The sequence below is a fragment of the Mustela nigripes genome, chromosome 16 (genome assembly GCF_022355385.1).
Source record: "Mustela nigripes isolate SB6536 chromosome 16, MUSNIG.SB6536, whole genome shotgun sequence".
Classification (NCBI taxonomy): domain Eukaryota; kingdom Metazoa; phylum Chordata; class Mammalia; order Carnivora; family Mustelidae; genus Mustela; species Mustela nigripes.
The window spans coordinates 43110685-43132588 of NC_081572.1; the positions used below are offsets into that span (position 1 = coordinate 43110685).

Genomic DNA, 21904 nt, shown 5'->3' on the forward strand with positions numbered 1-21904 from the left:
ATGGAGGACAAGGGGAGATGGAGAGGAGAAGGGAGTTGAGGGAAATTGGAAGGGGAGGTGAACCATGAGAGACTATGGACTCTGAAAAACAATCTGAGGGTTTTGAAGGGGCGGAGGGTGGGAGGTTGGGGGAACCAGGTGGTGGGTATTTGAGAGGGCACGGATTGCATGGAGCACTAGGTGTGGTGCTAAAACAATGAACACTGTTATGCTGAAAATAAATTTTAAAAAGGGGGGGAGGCATTAAAATATTTTCATAACCCATAGTTAGGTTATAATCTATAGTTCAAAAACCCCTTAGAGGTGAGGAAGACAAAGAAGTAGCAAGAAATAGAAAAGTGATTCGGGGGAGAACCAGGAGTCCCCACTTTGGTACAAGCGGTGTCCCAAAGGCCAAGTGAATAAAGCATGTCAAGAAGGAAATTGTTCACTGAGTCACATGCTGCTACAGCAGAAGATGATGATTAGGGTTTGATTGATGGATTTCACAATAAGGGAGTCACTAGTGACCTTGACCAAGGTAGTTTTGATGAGATGGTGAAGACAAAGACTTCAGGGGAGAATATTTTTTACTGTTCTTATTTTCCTTGGACTTTTCTGTATTTTCCAAATGTTTTATAATGCACTCTTCACATTAAAAATATGGTTTTATCACAATTATAAAAAAAGTTTGTGCATCTAAAAAAATGTTGTAATTTGAAAATTTTCTCTCGTGAATGCCTCATTCTTAAAGGTACTAAGTAAGATGTCCCTTTACTTCAAGCCAGAGATCACCTAAAGTTTCCCAATTTTTTTCCTGTTTTTCTGTCCCCAAAACCTTTAATGGGAAAATGAGGTCTAATGATTCCTCTCCGTGTTTGAAATCTCTTCCTCTTTTCAAGGATTCAGACTATGTTTTACGCAATATGATGGTTACCGGGCATCTGGGTCTAACAGAAATCCACAGGAACCCCCCTACAATCTTCAGGAAGACATGCATCTTCAGGTATGAAAGATATCTTCATGTCTGTTTTATCTGTCTGCCAAAACACATCCCCGTAGCGTGTTAGTAGCTCTGAGAGACACAGCGTTTGCTATTATTAGTATACACCTGAATACTATTCTAATTGGGTTTTCAAGGAAAAATTCCTGTCTGCGTGGGATGTGTTAACTCCTTTCCCTTCCAGTCCTTTTGAAAACAGATTTCACTGGCATTTTATATTGCCTGTTTTTAAGCATGATAGTGTTTTATTTTCTACGCTTTTCTTATAAACATGGAATTCAACAAAAACCCCAGGATTGTGAAAAAAAAAAACACACCCACGTCACTTATCAAAGCTCATCATCTTAATGTTAACAAGCCTGTGAACGTGTGTTTTTATTTAAAAAAAGAGGATATGGTCTTTAATAAGTACCCAGTCCAGGTTCCTTTGAATGCCTTTCACCTGGGGGATGCAAGGTGCACAAACTGGACAGGGGCAAAACAGATCTTAATGATGGACACATGTATTGCAAAAGGACAAGCTGCTTGTTAGAAGTCGGTGTAGCTGCGTGGAAAGTAATCTAGCTCCATTCAGGAGGCTGACTTACACTTAAATACACGTTTTAATTATAAGATTTAAATACAAGATTTAATTAAATCTTAATTTGGCCTCATACCTGACTGTTCACTCAGGTTTAAGCTCTTTTCCACATAGTTATTCCTTGCTGTGGTCAAAAGTTTTAGGAGAGTCTTTTTAACCCTCAGACTCATAACCTTTGATTCCTCTGCATCACTTAGAACAGGTGTCTTTGGAGGAACTTTGTTGACCAATCAGCTTTATGGTTGTGCCTAGAAAGTTTAGGGTGATGCGTCACTACTGTGGTTATCATTAAGACACAAAGTGGTTGCTCAGCAACAGGAAGGGGTGGGAACAGCAAAAAAAAAAAAAAAAAAGGACATAATCTTACCTGGCATTATGGGATTACTATTATGAACCATAAATGTGCCTTTTGAGGCTATGCAAAGCACCAACATTTTTCAGATATCTCAGAAGAATGACATCTTAATATCAATGTAGATTGGGAAGGGGGAGGGCACCCGGGTGGCTCAGTCAGTTAAGTGTCTGCCTCCGGCTCAGGTCATGATCTAGGGGTCCTGGGATCAAGTCCCACATGGTGCTCTCTGCTCAGCGGGGAGTCGGCTTCTCCCTTTCCCTCGGTGCCTTCCCTCTCTCTCAAATAAATAAATTAATTAAATTAAAAAAAAAGATTGGGAAGGTGAGAGAAGAGATGTGTCTATACCTCACTACAGAGGGAAGCAGCTACTATGTTTCAATGAGCATCTCAGGCCTCTGGAGGGAGCAGTTCCATTGATGCCCTATCCAGAGCCCTAATGAACCTCTTGCCAGCTGCTACAGGTACAGCTGCTAGTGACTCACACTGGAACCTTCTCTGGAGGAGAGCCCTTGAGTGATGGGAGCCTCACTAGGTGCACCTCAGAGTTATGTAAACACACACCCAAAGCATCTTAGAGCCGATGACTGGTAAAAGACCTCTCCCTTGCCTCAAGATGGGGCAAATTCTTTGGCAGAATTTACCTTCCAGAGCCTCTTGAGATGAGACTGAGACTAGCCTTCACATTCTTTTTTTTTTTTTAATTTAAATTAATTTAATTTAATTAACACACAGTGTATTATTAGTTTCAGAGGTAGAATTCACTGATTCATCAGTTGATATGACACCCAGTGCTCATTACATCACGTGCCCTCCTTAATGCCCATCACCCAGTCACCGCGTCCCACAGCCCCCTCCCCTCCAGCAACCCTAAGTTTGTTCCCCATGGTTAAGAGTCTCTTACGGTTTGTCTCCCTCTCTGATGTCATCTCCTTTTATTTTTCCCTCCCCTCCTCTATGCTCCTCTGTTTGGTTTCTTAAAGTCCACATAGGAGTGAAATCCTACGATGATCATTTTTCTCTGACCAACTTCTTTCACTCAGCATCATACCCTCCAGTTCCATTCACGCCCTTGCAAATTAGCCTTCACGTTCTTAATCAGCCTCTCCTCCTTCCACATTTTCCTTTCCTCAGACCTTGACAGCTTTCTCCAGAAAGCACTCCCTCAGTCCATCCTTTGCATAAGCATTCCTGTCTCAGACTCAGCTTCTAGGGAACCTGACCTAACACAGCCCTCGTGCCGTCCGCCATCCAACCGACACGTATGGGACAGTATGTAAACAAAAACCAAATACCTTCAGGTAAGTATACGTGTAGCAGACAACGGAGCAGAGCCGCACGATGGAGAGTGACTTGACACTGCTCGGTCCAGGAGGCGTGTGTGTCCGATGCGCAAGCTGGGGGAGAGAGCTGTGTGCAGTCTCGGGGTGGAGCCGTGCAGGCAGGTCAGACAAAGCCTGGTGTGGCGGGAGCACGGTTGGCAGGAAAGAGGGTGACTCCGTGTGTTTTGGTGGAATGTTGTGAGCAGGCTGATGCTTTATGATCTCAGGCTTGTTTGGTTTGGGTTTCAGAGACTTCCTCTTCAAGTGTACAGACAGTTCTGAAGTTGTTTTGGCCTCTGTCTGTGGAGAAAATCACATCATAATTCCACTCCGTGAGAGAACAGGAAAAGCTCTGGGAGTTCTTGATTTTAACATTGGCAGGAGTAAAATGTTGTTGTATCGGGAATTTAAAGATCTACAGAAAATGATGAAGGTGGTCCAAGCTGCCTGTTACGAAATACTGGGCGAATTATCTGGAGAAGCAAAGAAAAACTATGTCCTAGGTATTGTGAATGGGGCAACAATCTGAATTCCTGGGTTTAATAAATGCGTTGGGAAATCACAGATTGCAGTACATTTCCTAAAAGGAATTGTTACAGTACAAGGCCCTTTCTACGTGAAAGGAATTCCCTCATGCAGTCTTGGGCTAATGAGTTGGTCTATAAATTAGAGCAAACGGTAAGAAATCTCATTTTCTTGGCTGGAATCATATGGTTTCGAACTGGGAGGACTCATAAAGGCAAAGTAGAACTAGCATTTATTAAATGCCCCATTATGGAACAAGCACTTTGCGTATGTAATTTCCATCAGTCCTTGCCATAACTCTCCGGTGAATGGTAATAACTCATTTTACCAGTAAGGAAAGTAAAATTCAGAGAAACAAAACAACTTGCACCAAATCATACAGTTAACAAGTGGAGAAGCCTGGATTTGAAACCCACTTTGGGGGCTCTGTCCACTATCTTGCACAGTATTAGTTAGATGAAGCATTTTGTTTTACACATAAAGAAGCTAACATCCATCAAAGTCATGGCCCAATCGCAAGCTAATGGCAGAACTAAAACTAGACCCTAGTGCTTGTGATCCCACACCCTCTAGGCTACTCAACACAAAAGCAGTTTGGGCATCATGGAGGGAAGAAGGAAGCATGGAAACCTTTGGCTACCTAGAATAAACAGAGTAATGTTATGTGGGATTAATCTGAGAGGTTTCTTGCCATTAGACAGGGTAGGTTAAGTAGAAAAAAAGAAGAAAATTCATGTCTTTCGAGCATCCACTCTGTACTTAACCACTAAGTGCCTTTACTACATACATCATCTCATTTAATTCCCACAGGTCACCAGGGAAATAGGGATCAGCCCCATGCTCACAGCGAGGAAGAGGGGTTTCAGAGAGACAGAACTAATAAGAGGGAGAGTAGGCATTCAAACTAAGGTCCAACCCTCACACCTGAGTATTTACCTTTACTCAAAGCCCCTTCCTGTGAGCTTCACCAGGTGTCATTCCATTTCCACGATTTGATTTCATCACTAGAGAAACTAAGATTGTTTAGAACCATAGAATATGGTTTTCTTTTTCCTGGGGTGGGGGGGAAGAAAGAAGTTTACTGTATTGTGCTCAGAATGCTGTGAAAAACTGCTCTACGGGCTAACCAACCATGTGGGATGTTGTTTCAGAGATTGAAAATGTAGGAGAAGTCCCGCGGGCAGGGGTTCTCTTCTTCCGGATCATGCTGCAAGAGCTGCAGGAAAGCCTCCGCCTGCTCACCTCCCTCGACTTTGTGTCACTGCTGCTCTATGATTATAATCTCCCACCAGAGTCCTCGTCTCTGTCAGAGAGCAAGGCCCAGGAGGTGGGAGCCGGCGTGAAGCTGGTGCATGACCTCCTGACAGCCGTGATCTTGTTCATTCATCCAGAGTTGGAATCATCAGGTGACTTCAGAGATTGGGAAAAGTGTAAACGGGTAAGCTGTTTTCTTCTGTCTTTAAGTACTCTTTTTTATTGAAGAAGAACCCACGCAAGCTTAGGTCTACCGATCAAGATCGCATAAATTCTAAATGTACAAATGCAAGAATTTGTATAATGGAAACATTTGTCACCAGCATCTAGATCAAGAAATAACGTCAGCAGCATCCCAGAAGCCTTCCTTTGTACCCTCTTCCCTCCCTCACCCGCCACACACACACACACACACACACACACACACACACACTCCAGAGTGACCAGACCAGATTCCCGACTTCCAGCACCATAGATTGGTTTTGCCTGTTTTAAAATTTAGATACATGGAATTCTGTAAACTGGTGAATTAGGTGCCCTCCTTTTACTTGCTGGTACTCCCATAACTTTTGTTCTTTTATTCACAGTATGTTAAGAGTTACCTAGTCGTGAATATCTGTGACTTTGACCCGACTGCTAAAAATGTGAAAGTGAATTTACAACTCATCAGTGAACATATCAGAGGTAAATTTACACTTAATTGCGGTCCAAATTTAACAGCAATAAAACATAGTTGCAATTTGGATATTCAGATATCTTTATTACAATTAAGTAAGTGGCTTATAAATACAATTTTTAGGAAAAACAGTTCTGATTGTAGTCCTCTTAAAGGGAGGGACACTTGTCTATAATTGACCACATTCCCAAGTGACTGTTCATGCCACACATTGAGAATTCTGAATCACATCCATCTCCCACTTATTGAAAGCATGTGCATTATTTATTAAAAAAACAACCAAACAGAAGTGAATAGGGGCTTTCAGTGAGGATGGGAAACAAGCACATTAAGAAAAGCTATTACTATCTTTGGGTTTCATTGAAGAACCAAAGAAAAGAACAGATCTTGACTCTTTGTAGACTACTCACAGACTTTTTAGAGAAGGAGAATCAGCAGGAATCAAGAGTAGGGAGACTCCCAAGCTGGAGAACATGCTGAGCTCTTTGGCCAAAGAGAACAGGTCACATATAAGAGTAAAATCCAGGGGCGCCTGGGTGACTCAGATGGTTAAGCCTCTGCCTTCAGCCCAGGTCATGATCTCAGGGTCCTGGGATCAAGCCCTGCATTGGGCTCCCTGCTGAGTGGAGAGCTTGCTACTTCCTCTCCCTCGGTGCTCTCTCTCTCTCTCTTGCTCTCTCTCAAGTAAATAAATAAATCTTTTTTAAAAAGAGCAAATACCCAGAGTGAAATCAGTGAAGGGATTAAGAGAACCCTTATGATGAGCACTGAGTAATATATAGAATTGTGGACTCATTATACTATATAACTGAAACTAAAGTCATACTGTATATTAACCATTCCAGAATTTTTAAAAAAAATTTTAAAGAGTAAATATACCTATACAAACATACATTCTTCCACGGGTGTATGTCATCTCCCCAAAGACCTCAGGCTGTTTGTGTGAATGGACCAATAAGGAATAAATTTAAAATCTGTTTCTTTTTTGTTTGTTTGTTTCTTAGCAAAAACTAATCATCAGTTGGGAACATGGCTCTGTAGAAATTGATTTTGCTAAACCTGTCCCTTTCCTTCCCTTCCCCCTTTCCTACTGTCTATGGAGACTCTGGACTAAGTCAGAAGGGTTTCTAGACTTCTGGGAGATGTATACGAGGTCAAGAGGCTCGGAACCAGAGAGACTCTGAGGAGAGGAGGTCAGGAAAAGCAACCCAGAGGAAGATACCACAGTCCTCGGGGTGGCTGTGGCAGGGAAAGGAATAGCAGTGAGCCGGGGCAGACGGAGAAGGGAGAGAGATCTGGTCTAGGAAGGCAAGGTACTGTCTGAAGTTTGGGAGTGCTGGGAAGAGGAGAGAAGATCACGTCCAGAGAAAAGTTAAGATGAGCTCTTGGGGACCATGAGTGAAATGAATAAAGATTAGAATTTCTATCTGGAGTGATTTCTACTGTACCCTCAGGCCTCTAGGCTGATTCTCGGGAGCCTCTGAATTAATTCACAGATGTCACACGGATCGCTCCTTTTAAGGTGCTATTCAAGGGAAACAGTAATATCAGCCACAACAAAAATTAATACTTGTTTACTGGATCTGTGTCTCTACTCATTCCATCTTTGTTCGCTCACAGTTCACTAAAGACTTAAAATCCAGAAGAAATATTCTCTACGTCAGTGCCTTTAAAGTAGATACAGTCCCCACCATGAGCCCCAGCACACCCTCTCCCTCCACGTGAGACCCGTTGGTCCAACTGACATTCTCCCTGAGCCCCCTGCTGCACTTTGGTCACCCCAAACCCACCCGCCCCTCAGCTGAGAGCCACACCCTGCCGCCGGGCTCACTTGTGTCCTCTCCGACTGATGGTTCCTCTTCTTGGGCAAGACCACGGGCACTCACAAGTGAACAATCTAGTCCTTCTGTTGAATCGGGGCTGGGGGTATGGAGCAAGCCCTTCCAGCCTCCATTTTGCAAGTATGTTCAGGATTTGTGTCCTGCCCTTAATCACCTTATCCCCAGAAACATATTCTGTGACATCATCCCAAGGCAGGTTCTACCTCCGACTTACCTATCAGAACCACCTCCCATTACTCATTTTTGCTCCTTTGTTCGAGAAAACATGCAAATTTCTGCCTCCTTTGCCTGACCCCACTTTTAAATTGTGCTGGCCAATTCCTGAGCAGCCTGGATCCGTAAGGCTCCCACCACTTTCTCTTTTCCAACAGTGTCCTCAGGTGGCAGGAACTCCAACTGCAGTTGACAGAAGTGGATTCAGTCACAACTCAATAGCCCCCTCGAGGTTCCCCTACCTCCTGGGCCAAAGCTTGAGCCTTGTCATGATCTCTGCAGCAATCAAGAAAGTTCACAGGCCACCCAGATACCAACCCCCTCTCCTTCAGATGCAATTGTATCAAGAAATTCTAAGCTCACCATTTGAGGAAGGGAAGGAGAACGTATTGGGGTAACTTTCTGTTTGTACGGGAAAAACAGGAACCTTCTGGAAGGGCAATTTGTTGCTCAAAATGTATCTGAACCTTCTAGCAGTGTTAACTCAGGCCCCATTCAAGAGCCCTACCCAGCATGAAATACCAACAGTATCTGTCCCCACCCTGCAGAGGGACTATTAACACAGTCCCACACCTTTCAAACTAAGGGTTTTTGCCAAGAAGGTAAAATCGGGGCTGGTGATGTGCCCACACTTTCTTAGGACTTCTGCTGCCAACTTTCACCCTACTACATCCTAGTTCTAGAAAGGAATATATATTTTTTAATGTTTAGAAAACATTTACCTTTACTTATTTTTTTTTAATTTTTGTCCTAGATTTATTGAGATACAACGACATATACATGATATTAGTTTAAGGTATACAACATAATGATTTGAAATGGTCACCACAATAGATTTAATTAACAACCATCCCCTCACATAGCTATGAGATTTGTTTCTTGTGAGGAGAACTTTCAAGAGCTACTCTCTTAGCAACTTTCAAATATACAGTATAATATTGTTAACTATAATCACAAGGCTCTACGTTACATTCCCAGAATTTATTTATCTTATAACCAGAAGTCTGTGCCTTTTGACCATCTTCACACATTTCCCCCAACGCCTAACCCCCGTTTCTGGTAACCAATCCACTCTCTGTTTCTATGAGTTCAGTTCTTTCAGATTCCGCATAGGAGTAAGATCATACAGCACTTGCCTTTCTCTGTCTGGCTTATTTCGCTTAGCATAATGACTTCCAGGTCCATCCATGTTGTTGCAAATGACGAATGTTGCAAAGGACTTCCTCCTTTTTTTGACTGAATAATATTCCACGGCATATATGGACACCATATTTTCTTCATCCATCCATCAATGGACACTTTGGTTGTTTACATGTCTTGGCTTTTGTGAGTAATGCTGCAAAAAACAAAATGGAGGCGCAGATTCCCTTTGAGGTAGTGATTTCATTTCCTTTGGTTATATACCCAAAAGCAAAATTGCTGGATCCCATGGTGATTATATTTTTAATATTTTGAGGAACATAAACTGTTTTTTATAGTGGCTCTACCAATTTACATTCCCACCAACCGTGTAGAAGGGTTCTATTTTCCCCACATTATCATCAATATTTGTTATTTCTTGTCTTTCAGATCATAGCCATTCTAACAGGCGTGATGTGATATTTCATTGTGATTTTGATTTGCGTTTCTAGAAAGGGGTGTTTTATATTCTGGTGGAGTTCCAGGCAGCAGAATCCCACCTTTAGACTGAGGCAATCATCTATGGAGGAGCATTGGGCAATTTCGTCCAGCAGGCTTGGCTTCCCAAGGCTGTGCCATTGCACATGAATGTTGCTGACATACTTGCTTTTAGAGATCCTGGTGACTCAGGTGACCAATGGACCAGGACCCAGACAGCTGTGCATGCAATAATGCATCAAAAGCACTTCCAGAAGTTGGCCTCTTCTACCTGAAGACCCATGACCTGACCACCATCTCAAGGATCTATTCTCCCCACTCTACTTTGAACCTCTGCTGCCAACCTTGCCAGCTCTTTCTGTAGGGTGTCCCATACCTTTCCTATGTTCCCCTCCCTGGGGTTTGGACAGACATTATCTACCAGGAAATGTTCTCAGATCTAGAAGCAAAAACACTGTCTCTCATTTCAAGTGTGACCGGAATCACTTTGGTCTCTAGAGCCTGTATTTCTGGCCATACTTCTCCCCCATGTCTAAATCCAAGGGTCTTTAAGGCCACAGGCACTGGTCTCTACAAGAATTCCCCAATCCTTCACTTACCCTACAAGAGCCCTAGAGCTCCTCCTATGTCAAAGCAGCCAGAGCCTCAGTGTCTTTACCATCTAAAAAGAAACTCACCACAATGATCCTCCAAAGACAGCAATGGAGGGAGATACCCCACCATCAGAAGAAAGGGCTGCCGGACTCGCAGCCCTAATTAACTCTGTCTTCAAGATTCACCTTCCCCGTGTGATCTTTCCGTAAGTGCTACTCTCTAGCTCCCTCCATGACAAGAGTGGAACACGACTCCATTCCCCCGGCTGAGGATGAGACAGGAGTGTTCCACAAGATTCTCCCACTTTCCAGAAATAATCAGTATGAATACAGCACTGAACTGAATCCCAACTGTGAGGCTGTGCCGTGTTCTTTTCATTTTTTTAAAGATTTTATTTATTTGTTAGAGAGACAGAGAGCACAAACAGGGGTAACGGCAGGGAGAGGGAAAAGCAGGCTCCCCACTGAGCAGGAAGCCTGATGCGGGGCTCAATCCCAGGACCCCAGGATCATGACCTGAACCAAAGGCAGATGCTTAACTGACTGAGCCACCCAGGCACCCCGTGCCTGGTTCTTTGAAATGAGTCAAAGTGAACTGGATAAAAAGATACCAAGAACATTGTTTTGTCCTATTAATTTGGATCCTCTGAAGACTATCACTGGTTTGGATTTGCAGTTCTCTACTACCTTCTTAGACCTAGTTTCTTGGATGGTGATTCCTGCTGGGCTTTGTTGTTTTCCTACCTGTAGGAAGAAAGCTGCAATCAACAGTAGACCTGAGTTTAACAGAGAGCCTGGAGTGTGCCTTTTATAAAATGCTCCCAGATGTCAGGCTCTAGAGGAAGAAACATCTCATTCAGTTTCAGAATAGATTCCTTTTGGGGGGGGGGGCTCTTAAAGGGTCCTATTAGTGAAGATATTGGACAAGTATTCATTCACACACTGTGTGGGAAACTATCTTGCGGTTCAGTAAAGACTTGGGGCCTTGATGCTTGACCATTTCCTATGCATGCAGACCCCTTCCATCTCCAGTCCAAGTCCTCGAGGGGGAAAGAAGAAAGGAGAAAAAAAATCAAATAATGAATTATCATTCTGCTCCTTACCATTCCTTTTGATTTTAAATTTTAAAGTTTTCCAACAATAGTCATCGAATTTAGAGAAACAACCTGGTTTTATTTGTCTAGCTACCATCACTAATGCTTTAATATCTGATAAATCCTGCTAAAAATCAGTTTAACGAGAACACTTTTCTATTTAAGGCAGATATAATTTGCAAGATTTCCTTGACACATTTTTTTCATTTTAGTGAATATTAAATAATCTTTTATCATGAAGGATTAGAAAAATGATATTTTTATTAAGGTATTTTTAAAAAGTCAAAAAGAACTAAAAGCCTTCCAACAACTAGCTCATCCCTCTTCTCTTTTCTCACTGTCCCCAATTCCCCTCACCAGAGGCAATTCTTTCTGACCCTTTTGTTTCTTTTTTTTAAGATTTTATTTATGTATTTAACAGAGACAGAGATCACAAGTAGACAGAGAGGCAGGCAGAGAGAGAGGAGGAAGCAGGCTCCCTGCCAAGCAGAGAGCCCGATGTGGGGCTCGATCCCAGGACCTGAGCCAAAGGCAGAGGCTTAACCCACTGAACCACCCAGGTGCACTTTTTTAAGATTTTATTTATTTATTTGACAAAGAGATAGCGAGGAAACACAAGCACAGGGAGTGGGAGAGGGAGAAGCAGGCTTCCCGTGCTGGGAGCCCAATGTGGGGCTCAATCCCAGGACCCTAGGATCATGACCTGAGCTGAAGGCAGACGCTTAACGACTGAGCCACCCAGGTGCCCGCCCCGCCAGCCTACTTTTGACTGTTTCTTCGGACACTGGCACATTTCTTTATTTCTAATATTATACAATATTGCTATCTTTTCATTCATCAGTTTCAACCTTGTCAATTGACTTCCTCTTATTACAGATGAAAATTTAGTTCTGTTGTACTACCATTCTCTTATCCTGTCTTCCCAAGTAATTATATTACCATTTGAGGTTAAATCAAAATGCAGTGTTGACATGATTTTTGTCTATGCAAATAATATCTATAGCTAAACACCATAACCTATTTGGATGCTCCTTTTTCACTTTTTGTTTTTCCTGAATTAAATAATTAGCATATATATGTGTGTGTGTGTGTATATATATATGTACATATATATAATTGCTGAATTGTCTTGGTGTTTCTTGATAATTCCTACCCCATCCACTTGTCTTTCCATCTAACTTCCCAAAAGGGAAATTTGGGGAAAAGTTTTATCAGATAACTTTTTTAGTTCCTTTTTTTTTTTTTCTTTCTTCAAGACATCCATTCTAGAGATCATAATTCTCTTTCTATCTAGGATCTTCCTCCACTCCAAAACTGCTACTTGGCTGCCTTCCTGAAATTCATTCTGTTGCTATCATAGGAGTTTACTTTGTCTTGTTCAGAGGCAGCAGATCCCCAGTAGTTTTCTGAGAAAGCGTGGGTGAATGGTAAATTTTTTGAGCCCTTTCATGTCTGAAAATGTTTTTATTCAGCCCTCATATTTGATTTGTAGTTTGCCAGGGAACATAATCTTAAAGACAGTGCCTCCTTTTCTTTCTTGAGAAATGGAGATTATAATTCACAGAGCACAAAATTCACCAATATATAGTGTACCACTCAGTAATTATTAGTATATTCACAAGGCTTTGCAACTATCACCACTACCTAATTTTAGAATATTTTCACTCCTCCAAAAAAAGAAACCCAGCACCCATTAGCAGTTACTGTTCCTGGCCCCTCTCTATCACAGCCCCTAGAAATTGCATATAAATGGAGTCATACAATACGTTGTCTTTTATATCTGGATTCTTTTGCTTAGCATTATGTTTCAGGGTTCATCTTTGGTCTATGTATCAGTACTTTATTCCTTTTCTATGGCTGAGTAATATCCCATTATATGGTTATACCAAATTTTATTCATCCACTTATCAGTTGTTGGACATATGGGTGGTTCCTACTTTCTAGCTATTGTGTATAAAATGCTGCTGTAAGCATTTGTTTTGTGGGAGTGTGTGCTTTTAGTTCTCTTGGGTGTATGAGGAGGAGTGGAATTGCTGAGTCATATGAAAACTCTCTGTTTAACTTCTAGAGGAAGTAGCTACATTGTCTGAAGAAACTTGGAAACATCCAAGATTGTCTTTGAGATGTCTAAAGCCTTTCTGAAACCTGACACTATGCATGTGACCTCTTTGTTTTTGTTTTGTTTTGTTTCTTTCTAGAAGCTGGAGAATCACTCCCCTTCCCCCTCAAGACTGAAATTTCATAAGGCTATGCTTTGATATGCAGCTGTTTGCATCCACTGTTCTGAGCATTCACTGGGCCTTTTCTCTTTTGACACTCAGGTCCTTAAGTTCTGTGTGATTTCTCCCATGGCATCCCTGTTGCAACCGAAGGCTGTGCCCTCTTTGCACTGCACAAAGGTGCCCTGCTGAGGAGGTGGCTGGGGGCTGAAATCTAACCAGGATTCCATTTCCTCAAATGTGTGCCTTAGCTTAAGACTACGTCTGCTTAAAAAAAAAAAAAAAAAAAAAAAAAGACTGTCTGCTTAAAGAAAAAAAAAAAAAAAAAAGACTATGTCTGCTTAGAGGAGGGGCATCCTTTTCTTTCCACACCTTTTTCTGTTTACCAAGCCAGGCTCACAGAGTGCATTCATCCATGCTAGGTGTCTTTTTCTCATTTACATAAAGGTGACCCAGAAGTTGGTGGTGACCCCGCCCTCCCTTTTCTGTGTTCCTTCTTTGGAACTCCTATTATTCAGACACTGGCTCTCCTAGATGAAGTCTCTCAATTCCCTATATTTTCTCTCCTATTTTCCATCTTTTTGTCCCTTTGTTTCACTTGCCAAGACATTCTGTCAAGCTGATCTTCTAGTCTTATTGAATTCTTGTTTCTGCGTGTTTTAAGGTCTAAGAGCCTTGGTTCTCTAAATATTTCCTCCTCACAACATTTTGTTCATGTTTCATAAATGCAACATCTTCTCCCTCTGAGGGCATTAATGATAATTCTTTCTGGAAGTTTTCTTTTCCCTGTCGTTTGTCCTTTCTTTCTGTTTTAGTGTTTTGGTCTCTGCATCTCATCTCTACAACACACCACTGGACAACTTCCTCTCTCCAACACTAAAAATTTGTTTCTCAGGGAGGGTAACACAGTAGGTCTCTGGGCTGGGGGACATTAGACATGGTCGAGATGGAGAGTACCAGAGTGAAAACGGGGAAAGCATGAGAATGTTTACTGAATACAGAGACCTCTGTAAGCTTTCTCCACAAAGCTCCAGACAAAAAGGAGAAAACAGAAGGAGCAAATAACTGATACCTGTACCTTTGGGTGTAAGAAAAATATCGTGGAACTTTTATTTGTATTATTTTATCCCACCATTGCCTAACTTCTATGTTTTGTTTTTAAATATTTTAAAATAGGGGCGCCTGGGTGGCTCAGTGGGTTAAGCCGCTGCCTTCGGCTCAGGTCATGATCTCGGGGTCCTGGGATCGAGTCCCGCATCGGGCTCTCTGCTCAGCAGGGAGCCCGCTTCCCTCTCTCTCTCTCTCTGCCTGCCTCTCCATCTACTTGTGATTTCTCTCTGTCAAATAAATAAATAAAATCTTTTAATAAATAAATAAATATTTTAAAATAAATAACATAAACAAACATATATCGGGGCTCATGCTCAAACTTTGTTACTGATGGAGGCACATAGTCCAAAGAGTTCAGAGGCCACTGCATTAAACTATGAATGTTTGTAAATTGCATTGATTTCAATTCCCCACATTCGATTTATAGCTGTATCATGAAAACAAGCCAATACAATATGATGTACCATACAGAAATTTTTAAACTAATACACCCGTAAGAACTCAGTGTTCCGCGTAGAACAAAATTCTACCCAACTTCAGATAATTCAAGAAAACGTGTATTTTTACCTCCCCTCTTACCAGTGAGTCCTTCCTGATAAGCTGGAAGCAGCATATCAGACCATGTTAAATGAACAATGACATATTAAGTGCCCGACTACCATGTCAAATATGAGTTTTCTGACCCACATAAAAACTGAAATATGCACACACATGCCCTTTTAAGTAGACAATGTGGCCTGGACATTTAGCTCATTGCACATGGCAGTAATGTTAAGAGGTGGCATAGGGTATATAAAACAATAGAAAGAAAGGAACGAAAACTAAGAACTGATGATAAGGAGAGGAACATTCAAGAAATACTGCTGTTCTTGGGTTACTAGTTGAAAGGAGCAGTTACACTTTAATTTGGAACTTGGTGCTTAAATACATCATTATTTTTGCTTCACCCATTTTTCTAATTGTAATTCTCCCAAAGGATTTAACTCATCTAGTGTGAAAGCAGTGATCCATACAGGGAGTTTGAATTAGAACTACCCTAGAACATCCCGATGTCTTCAGCAAAATCAATTCCTTGTGTAAGTTTGATTAAACTAAAACCTACAAAAATACCATCAAATGTTTCTGAGTTGATAGGTTCATGAACAGATTCAAAGGTTGACCCAGCCATTCTTTTAGCTGAGATGTCTTCAATTAATCTACTACAACCTTCACCAAGGCAACGCAAAAAATATATGTAGAGTTTCTTATGGTTAGGAAAGAAACAAAAGTAGTGTATCTTCTTGAAGGAGTTATCACGTCCGTGCATTCTGTCGCCGGCCAAGCTGCACAAGCTGGCGTCTCTCCACCACAAGAGGGCAGTAGCGCTCAACCGTTGTCAATGGAAACCCCCTCCAGAGCCAAGGAGGCTTCATCAGAGAAAACGGTACAGCCAGTTGTTAACACATCAATCTCTCATTGGAAAACGCGGGCAAACAGGAACCACAGCCCAGAGAGGTCCAGAGCTTCTGTCCCCGGTAACAAAAAGACAGGAAATAAGCAAAAGGGGCTTGTGAAAGGGAGAGGCCTCCCTCCCCATCCTCATGTCCTGGAATCACCGTGGAGATGGCTGACTAGCTTAATAATGACTGCAGATGCCTGTCTGTTTCATTTGGATGTTCAGATAAGAACGCTGTGACAGGCATCTGTGGAACACGGCTCTTAATGGGGATTTGGGAAGGGCAGAATAAAAACTGATGGGTGCAGCAGAGCTGATAGCTCAGAAAATGAGTTAAGATTGATTTTAGGAATGAAACCTGGGATAAACTTTAGATTCATGACATTGGAACATTAAGATCATCAAAGTAATTTTTGCAGCACATAGCATTACCTTGTAAAGGTTCTAGGAAGTTAATTAGTACAAAAAGGGATCAGTTATAACAAATGCACCTCAGTATTTTAAGTATTTGTGTTCATTGGTCTAGTATTGCCCATACCTTGAGATGGATCAGGTATTTTTAATGTGCTTTCATGACCAGCAACTGTTTTTGTTTTTATTCATAATTGTCATTTATGATACTGAGCTATTATCTGGAAAGACTTTTAACATTTGAAAAACCTAACTTAATTTTTCTGTAATTTCTTGTCTCAGCATTTTTTGAACAATTACAATTTAGAGGAAAGATGGTGTTTCTGTGAGTGTTAAAAGAATTTTTGAAAATTGGACCCCTATGTTTTTTTAAAGATTTTATTTATTATTTGACAGACAGAGATCACAAGTAGGCAGAGAGGCAGGCAGAGAGGGGGAGGCAGGCTCCCTGCTGAGCAGAGAGCCCGCTATGGGGCTAGATCCCAGGACCCTGAGATCATGACCTGAGCCGAAGGCAGAGGCTTTAACCCACTGAGCCACCCAGGTGCCCCTGGACCCCTATGTTTTAAAGTCACCCTCAAATAAAAATGGAGACGTGAATATTTCCCGCCTTTTATGTGCCTTACTGTCTCATATTGTACCTTTTGTCATGGTCAAAACTTCAAAACAATAGAAAGGGTACATCTTTTTTTTTTTTTAATAATGATTTTATTTATTTATTTGACAGACAGAGATCACAAGTAGGCAGAGAGGCAGGCAGAGAGAGAGGAAGGGAAGCAGGCTCCCTGCTGAGCAGAGAGCCCGATGCGGAGCTCCATGCGGGGCTCGATGCCAGGCTCGATGCCAGGCTCGATGCCGGGCTCAATCCCAGGACCCTGAGATCATGACCTGAGCCAAAGGCAGAGGCTTTAACCCACTGAGCCACCCAGGCGCCTCTAGAAAGGGTACATCTAATTCAGGGAATCTTGTTCCTTCGTAGAGAGAAAGGATAGAATACAGGGAAATAAAACGTGTTCTGTCATCCTAACAGATATCCAGGAGGGACACAATTGTCATTGTTGTTAATGAGCCATTGGATAGAAGATGATATTTAAAAACTCTTATTCAAATATAAGTATCATTTAATGGCTTATGCAACTCAAATTAGCAAACATTATTGAGTTAGGCACTGTGGCAGACAATAGGAGTAACAAAAATGAATAAAACGTTGAGCTGAGGATGAGAGTCACTGGAAAGAAGGAAGGTAATTAATATTTTTTAGCAACTACTCTGTAACAGATTGTTGTACATGTTTTCTCATTAATACTTGTAACAGTTCTGAGGTATCATCCCTGTTTTATGGAAGATTAATTAAGTGGACGGCTCAAAGTCACAGAACTAGTTGGTATAGAGCCACAACTGGAACCCAGATCTGTTCAACTTTTAAAGCATAGTCTCTTTTTATTTGAGTCATTCTGTCTGAATATTAGTGATTGACTCCTGGAGAAAAGTAACTTTTATATCTGGTAGTTTAATAGTTTACAGTTTAACAAATGAAGCATCATGTTGTGCAGTCACTACATATCCTAAAATATATTTTGATTAGGAAATATTTTAAACATAGAAGTTAGAGGGGCACTGGCTGGCTCAGCCCAAAGACCACACAACTCTTGACCTCGGAGTTGTGAGTCTGAGCCCTGTGTTGGGTTTAAAGTTTACTTAAAGAAGAAGTAAAAAGTTAGAAACTTGTAGAGGTTACAGAGCCATATGCTATATTTAATCTTAGTATTATGTATGAGTCAGACACTTTTAAAGAAATAAAACATTACAGACACCGTTGAGACTTTCTACCTCTCCTTGATCTCATTCTCCTTTCTTCCTCTCTAGAGATAACACTATTACGAATTTAATGTTTATCAGTTTTATGCATGATTTCTTGCTTTGACTACGTGTTTATGAATCCATAAACAATATAATTTTACAGGGTTTTAAATTGTGTGGGCGCCTGGGTGGCTCAGTGGGTTAAGCCACTGCCTTCGGCTCAGGTCATGATCTCGGGGTCCTGGGATGGAGCCCCACATCGGGCTCTCTGCTCAGCAGGGAGCCTGCTTCCCTCTCTCTCTCTCTGCCTGCCTCTCTGCCACCTTGTGATCTCTGCCTGTCAAATAAATAAAAAATATTTTAAAAAATAAATAAATTGTGTTTTAATTGTATCCAAAAGAACATTTAAAAAATATTTTGTTTATTTATTTGAGAGAGAGAGATTGTACAGGAAAGAGGGGCAGAGGGAGAGGGAGAAGCAGACTTCCCACTGAGCAGGGAGCTCATGTGGGGCTGGATCCCAGGACCCCAGGATCAGGAACAAAGCCGGAGGCAGACGCTTAACTGACTGAGCCACCCAGGTGCCCCCAAGAACACATTATTTTACAACTTAATTTTTGTGATAATATGTTTTTGAGGTTTATCCACAATGGTCTATATACCAAGATTCATTTATCTGTTTTCTGATAATTGCATAAACAAAATTCTGCTATGGTTTTGACTCAAAACATATCTGACAAACTTTCCTCATTATACTGAAATTTATATTTTAATAACAAAAGTACAAAACTATCCACACTAACTTTTTTTTTTCCTTGATACAGATCATTCTCGAATTGAAGTATGGGAATTTGGTAATACTGTTATCGAATACTTCTACCACTGGACACACATCTGTTTAGCTCTCATGGAGCTAAACAAAAAACCAAGTAGTACCCTTGTTCCCCCCTTGCCCTCCAAGACTGACTCCTGTGTGTATGCGAAGATGCCGAAGGGAAACGTGCCAGGGAAATGCTAGTGAATTAGTACTGTACTTGGGCTATTTTTGTCATGTTCAGTTTTGTTAACTCTAAAATATTTTCAACTGGAAAGGAGTGCCACATAGACATATTCTGCTCCTAGACAGTTACCTCAGCACTTTCTAAAACGAAAATGCTACCTAAGGAGAAATTTGATCTAAAAAATATCCAGTCAAGGTAGCCGTAACCAAATGTATGTTATGGAATATACTTAAAAGTTTCCTTTCAGTTTTAACTTTGCATCTGCCATGGCACTATTGTGGCTAATTGGGTAGAGTTATTTTCATTCTTTTAAGGTACAAAGTAAAGACTGAGGATTTAAGGGGGAAATGGTAGTTTTTACATTTACTACCAGATAATAAAGATTTTAAGAAATTAACTGAGAATTGTTTTTCTAATTTTTTCAGAGACTTAAGTGAGCGCCCCGCCCCCACTTTTCCCTCTCCACTTCCGACTCTTCCTCCCCACTCGTTTTGACAAGTTATTCCAATGAATAGAAATTCTTGTAGGAAGATGTCCATGACTCATGGAAAAAAGAAAACACCTTTCTTTTTATTTTTTAATAACAAAAACCTCTCAAGTTCAAGAACTGCAAAAAGAATTTATACTTATTTAAAACTTATTATTACAGCAAACTTTGCTGCTCTTTTGTGAGATTTCATCTTTGCAATAAGATATCTGATGAGAGTCTCTTTTTAATAAAAATTTGGGAAATTAAACTTCATTTTCTTTATTTGGTTGACAAAATGTGATGTGTTCCAAACATCTTATAATTTGAGATTGGAGGTCCCTTCTTAACCTTTTCTGATAAGATGGCAGTGTTATTACCAGTCCTCATCTCCTGGATGCCCAGTTTTAACCTGTAAGCCTATTTCATATTTGGAAGAGGGCTTTTGAGGGCATTTGCAACGACATTTCTAGGAACAATGTTCTTAAAGATATTAAACTGATAGCCACATATCCTGATGGCTTCAGAACAAGCTTGGCAAGTCCACTGTGCATACAAATGGCATTTTAGGCTGTGAGGAGAGAACATTTTTGCAGAAGGCTACCTTTTTAACCATTGTCGTGGGAATTAAGCAAACTAAATGGCATCTAGCTTAACTGAGAACAGATATACATTTGCCTGGATTTTAACTTGTTTGAAGTGTTTTCACACACAGTTCATTTGATCCTGTAAGGTAGTCAGTCTAATATCAGTTTAATATCATTATCTCTATAAGTTAGGACACAGGCTCAGAGTGAGTTGCTTAAGTCAAAACAGCTAGTAAGAAGCAGGGGGACCTAGCATTCATCTTTCCTAATTTTTGCCAGCACCTCAGATATGTCACTAACACCTGACAACCTTTGCCAGGCTAATAACCATGTTATCAGTCTTTTGGAAAATACTTTAAAATTAAGCAACTGTGGTACCTGGCTGGCTCAGTTGTTAAGCGTCTGCCTTCAGCTCAAGGTCCTGGGATTGAGTCCCACATTGGGCTCCCTGCTCTGCGGGAAGCCTGCTTCTCCCTCTCCTGCTCCCCCTGCTGTGTTCCCTCTCTCCCTGTGTCTCTGTCAAATAAATAAATAAAATATTTGAAAAAAAAATAAAATTAAGCAACCAACAAGAAAGACTAGTTGGATTTATTTAATAATCTTTCAAGTAACATGCTATCCCATAACACCAGAAGCTTACTTTTTTTTTTTAAACATTTTATTTATTTATTTGTCAGAGACAGAGGGAGAGAGAGCGAGCGAGCATAGGCAGACAGAGAGGCAGGCAGAGGCAGAGGGAGAAGCAGGCTCCCTGCCGAGCAAGGTGCCCGATGTGGGACTTGGTCCCAGGACCCTGGGATCATGACCTGAGCCGAAGGCAGCTGCTTAACCAACTGAGCCACCCAGGCGTCCCCAGAAGCTTACTTTTTTAGCGAAGAGGATGTTACTTATACTTGACAAAATTTAGATATAGATTTATATTTAAATATATTTATTGGATTGGCTGATTTGAATAATTTGAATAGATTGAATTACAAATAGTGATATACACTTCAGAAGGTTAGACTTGATTAGATTTTTTGTTGGCGCTCTTTCCTATAGCTTATAAGTAACGAGGACCCTGTATGGTGTCAAACATGCAGACCATTTTCTTCTTTTTTCTTCTTCTTTTTTTTTAATTTAAAGGGGATGGAAGTTTATTGAATACACTATAATGGAGCAGTAAGCAAGGAGAGACTGTCTACCGGGACATAGTAGCGGGGGCTAAACTGGTGGGGGGCATGAGAATGAGAATATATGGAGTCTTCCTTTTTGGTAACTGTGTCCAGTTTAAGTAGCCCATTGGGCAGCTAGGGCTTATGGCTGTCTTGAGGTGAGTGGCTTAATGAGCCTGTTTGCATTCAGCCCAGTGGTCACTGTGGGCCCTTTGGGCTTTCTTGGGTTTCCATTGCTCAAGCCTGTTGCCTACAAGCAGCATCGACATTCCCCCCCGACAGACCAATGATGACAAGTCTTTGGCATTTGAGCAGAAGACTCATCTTCAGTAGCAGCTTCACGTTTGACGGGGAGAGACATGCTGTCCCTACCTAAGCTTGTGGGGCTATCAGGGTTTCTATGCAGTTATAGACCAGAGCATGGTATTATACTGTGCTGATAGGAGATTTGAGTGAAATTCCCTGGTGGCTAGGTCCACGGGATTTAGAGGGAGGGGACCCTCCGACGGCATGGGCTGGAATCATCATTTGTATATATAATTGTTGGATTTACTCAGGCGCATAGGAACGTATTTTGCCTATAGATCAGGATGGCAGCTGGATCCAAGAGAACAAAGGAAAAAGGGGGTGGAGGGCAAAAGAAGCAAGGCAGCTGAGTCAGCCAGTATCAGG

At 41.3% G+C, this 21904-nt stretch overlaps 1 protein-coding gene across 1 annotated transcript in view; it reads left to right on the top strand.

Moving 5' to 3' along the window:
- The window catches only part of EFCAB5 (EF-hand calcium binding domain 5), a 116465-nt gene extending 97423 nt beyond the window's left edge, over nt 1-19042 (top strand). Inside the window, exons 16-20 of the mRNA XM_059378571.1 lie at nt 882-985; nt 3486-3739; nt 4913-5199; nt 5603-5699; nt 18849-19042. Coding sequence (XP_059234554.1) covers nt 882-985; nt 3486-3739; nt 4913-5199; nt 5603-5699; nt 18849-19042 — 936 coding nt within the window. The remainder of the gene's footprint in view (nt 1-881; nt 986-3485; nt 3740-4912; nt 5200-5602; nt 5700-18848) is intronic.
- The last annotated feature ends 2862 nt before the right edge of the window (nt 19043-21904 follow it).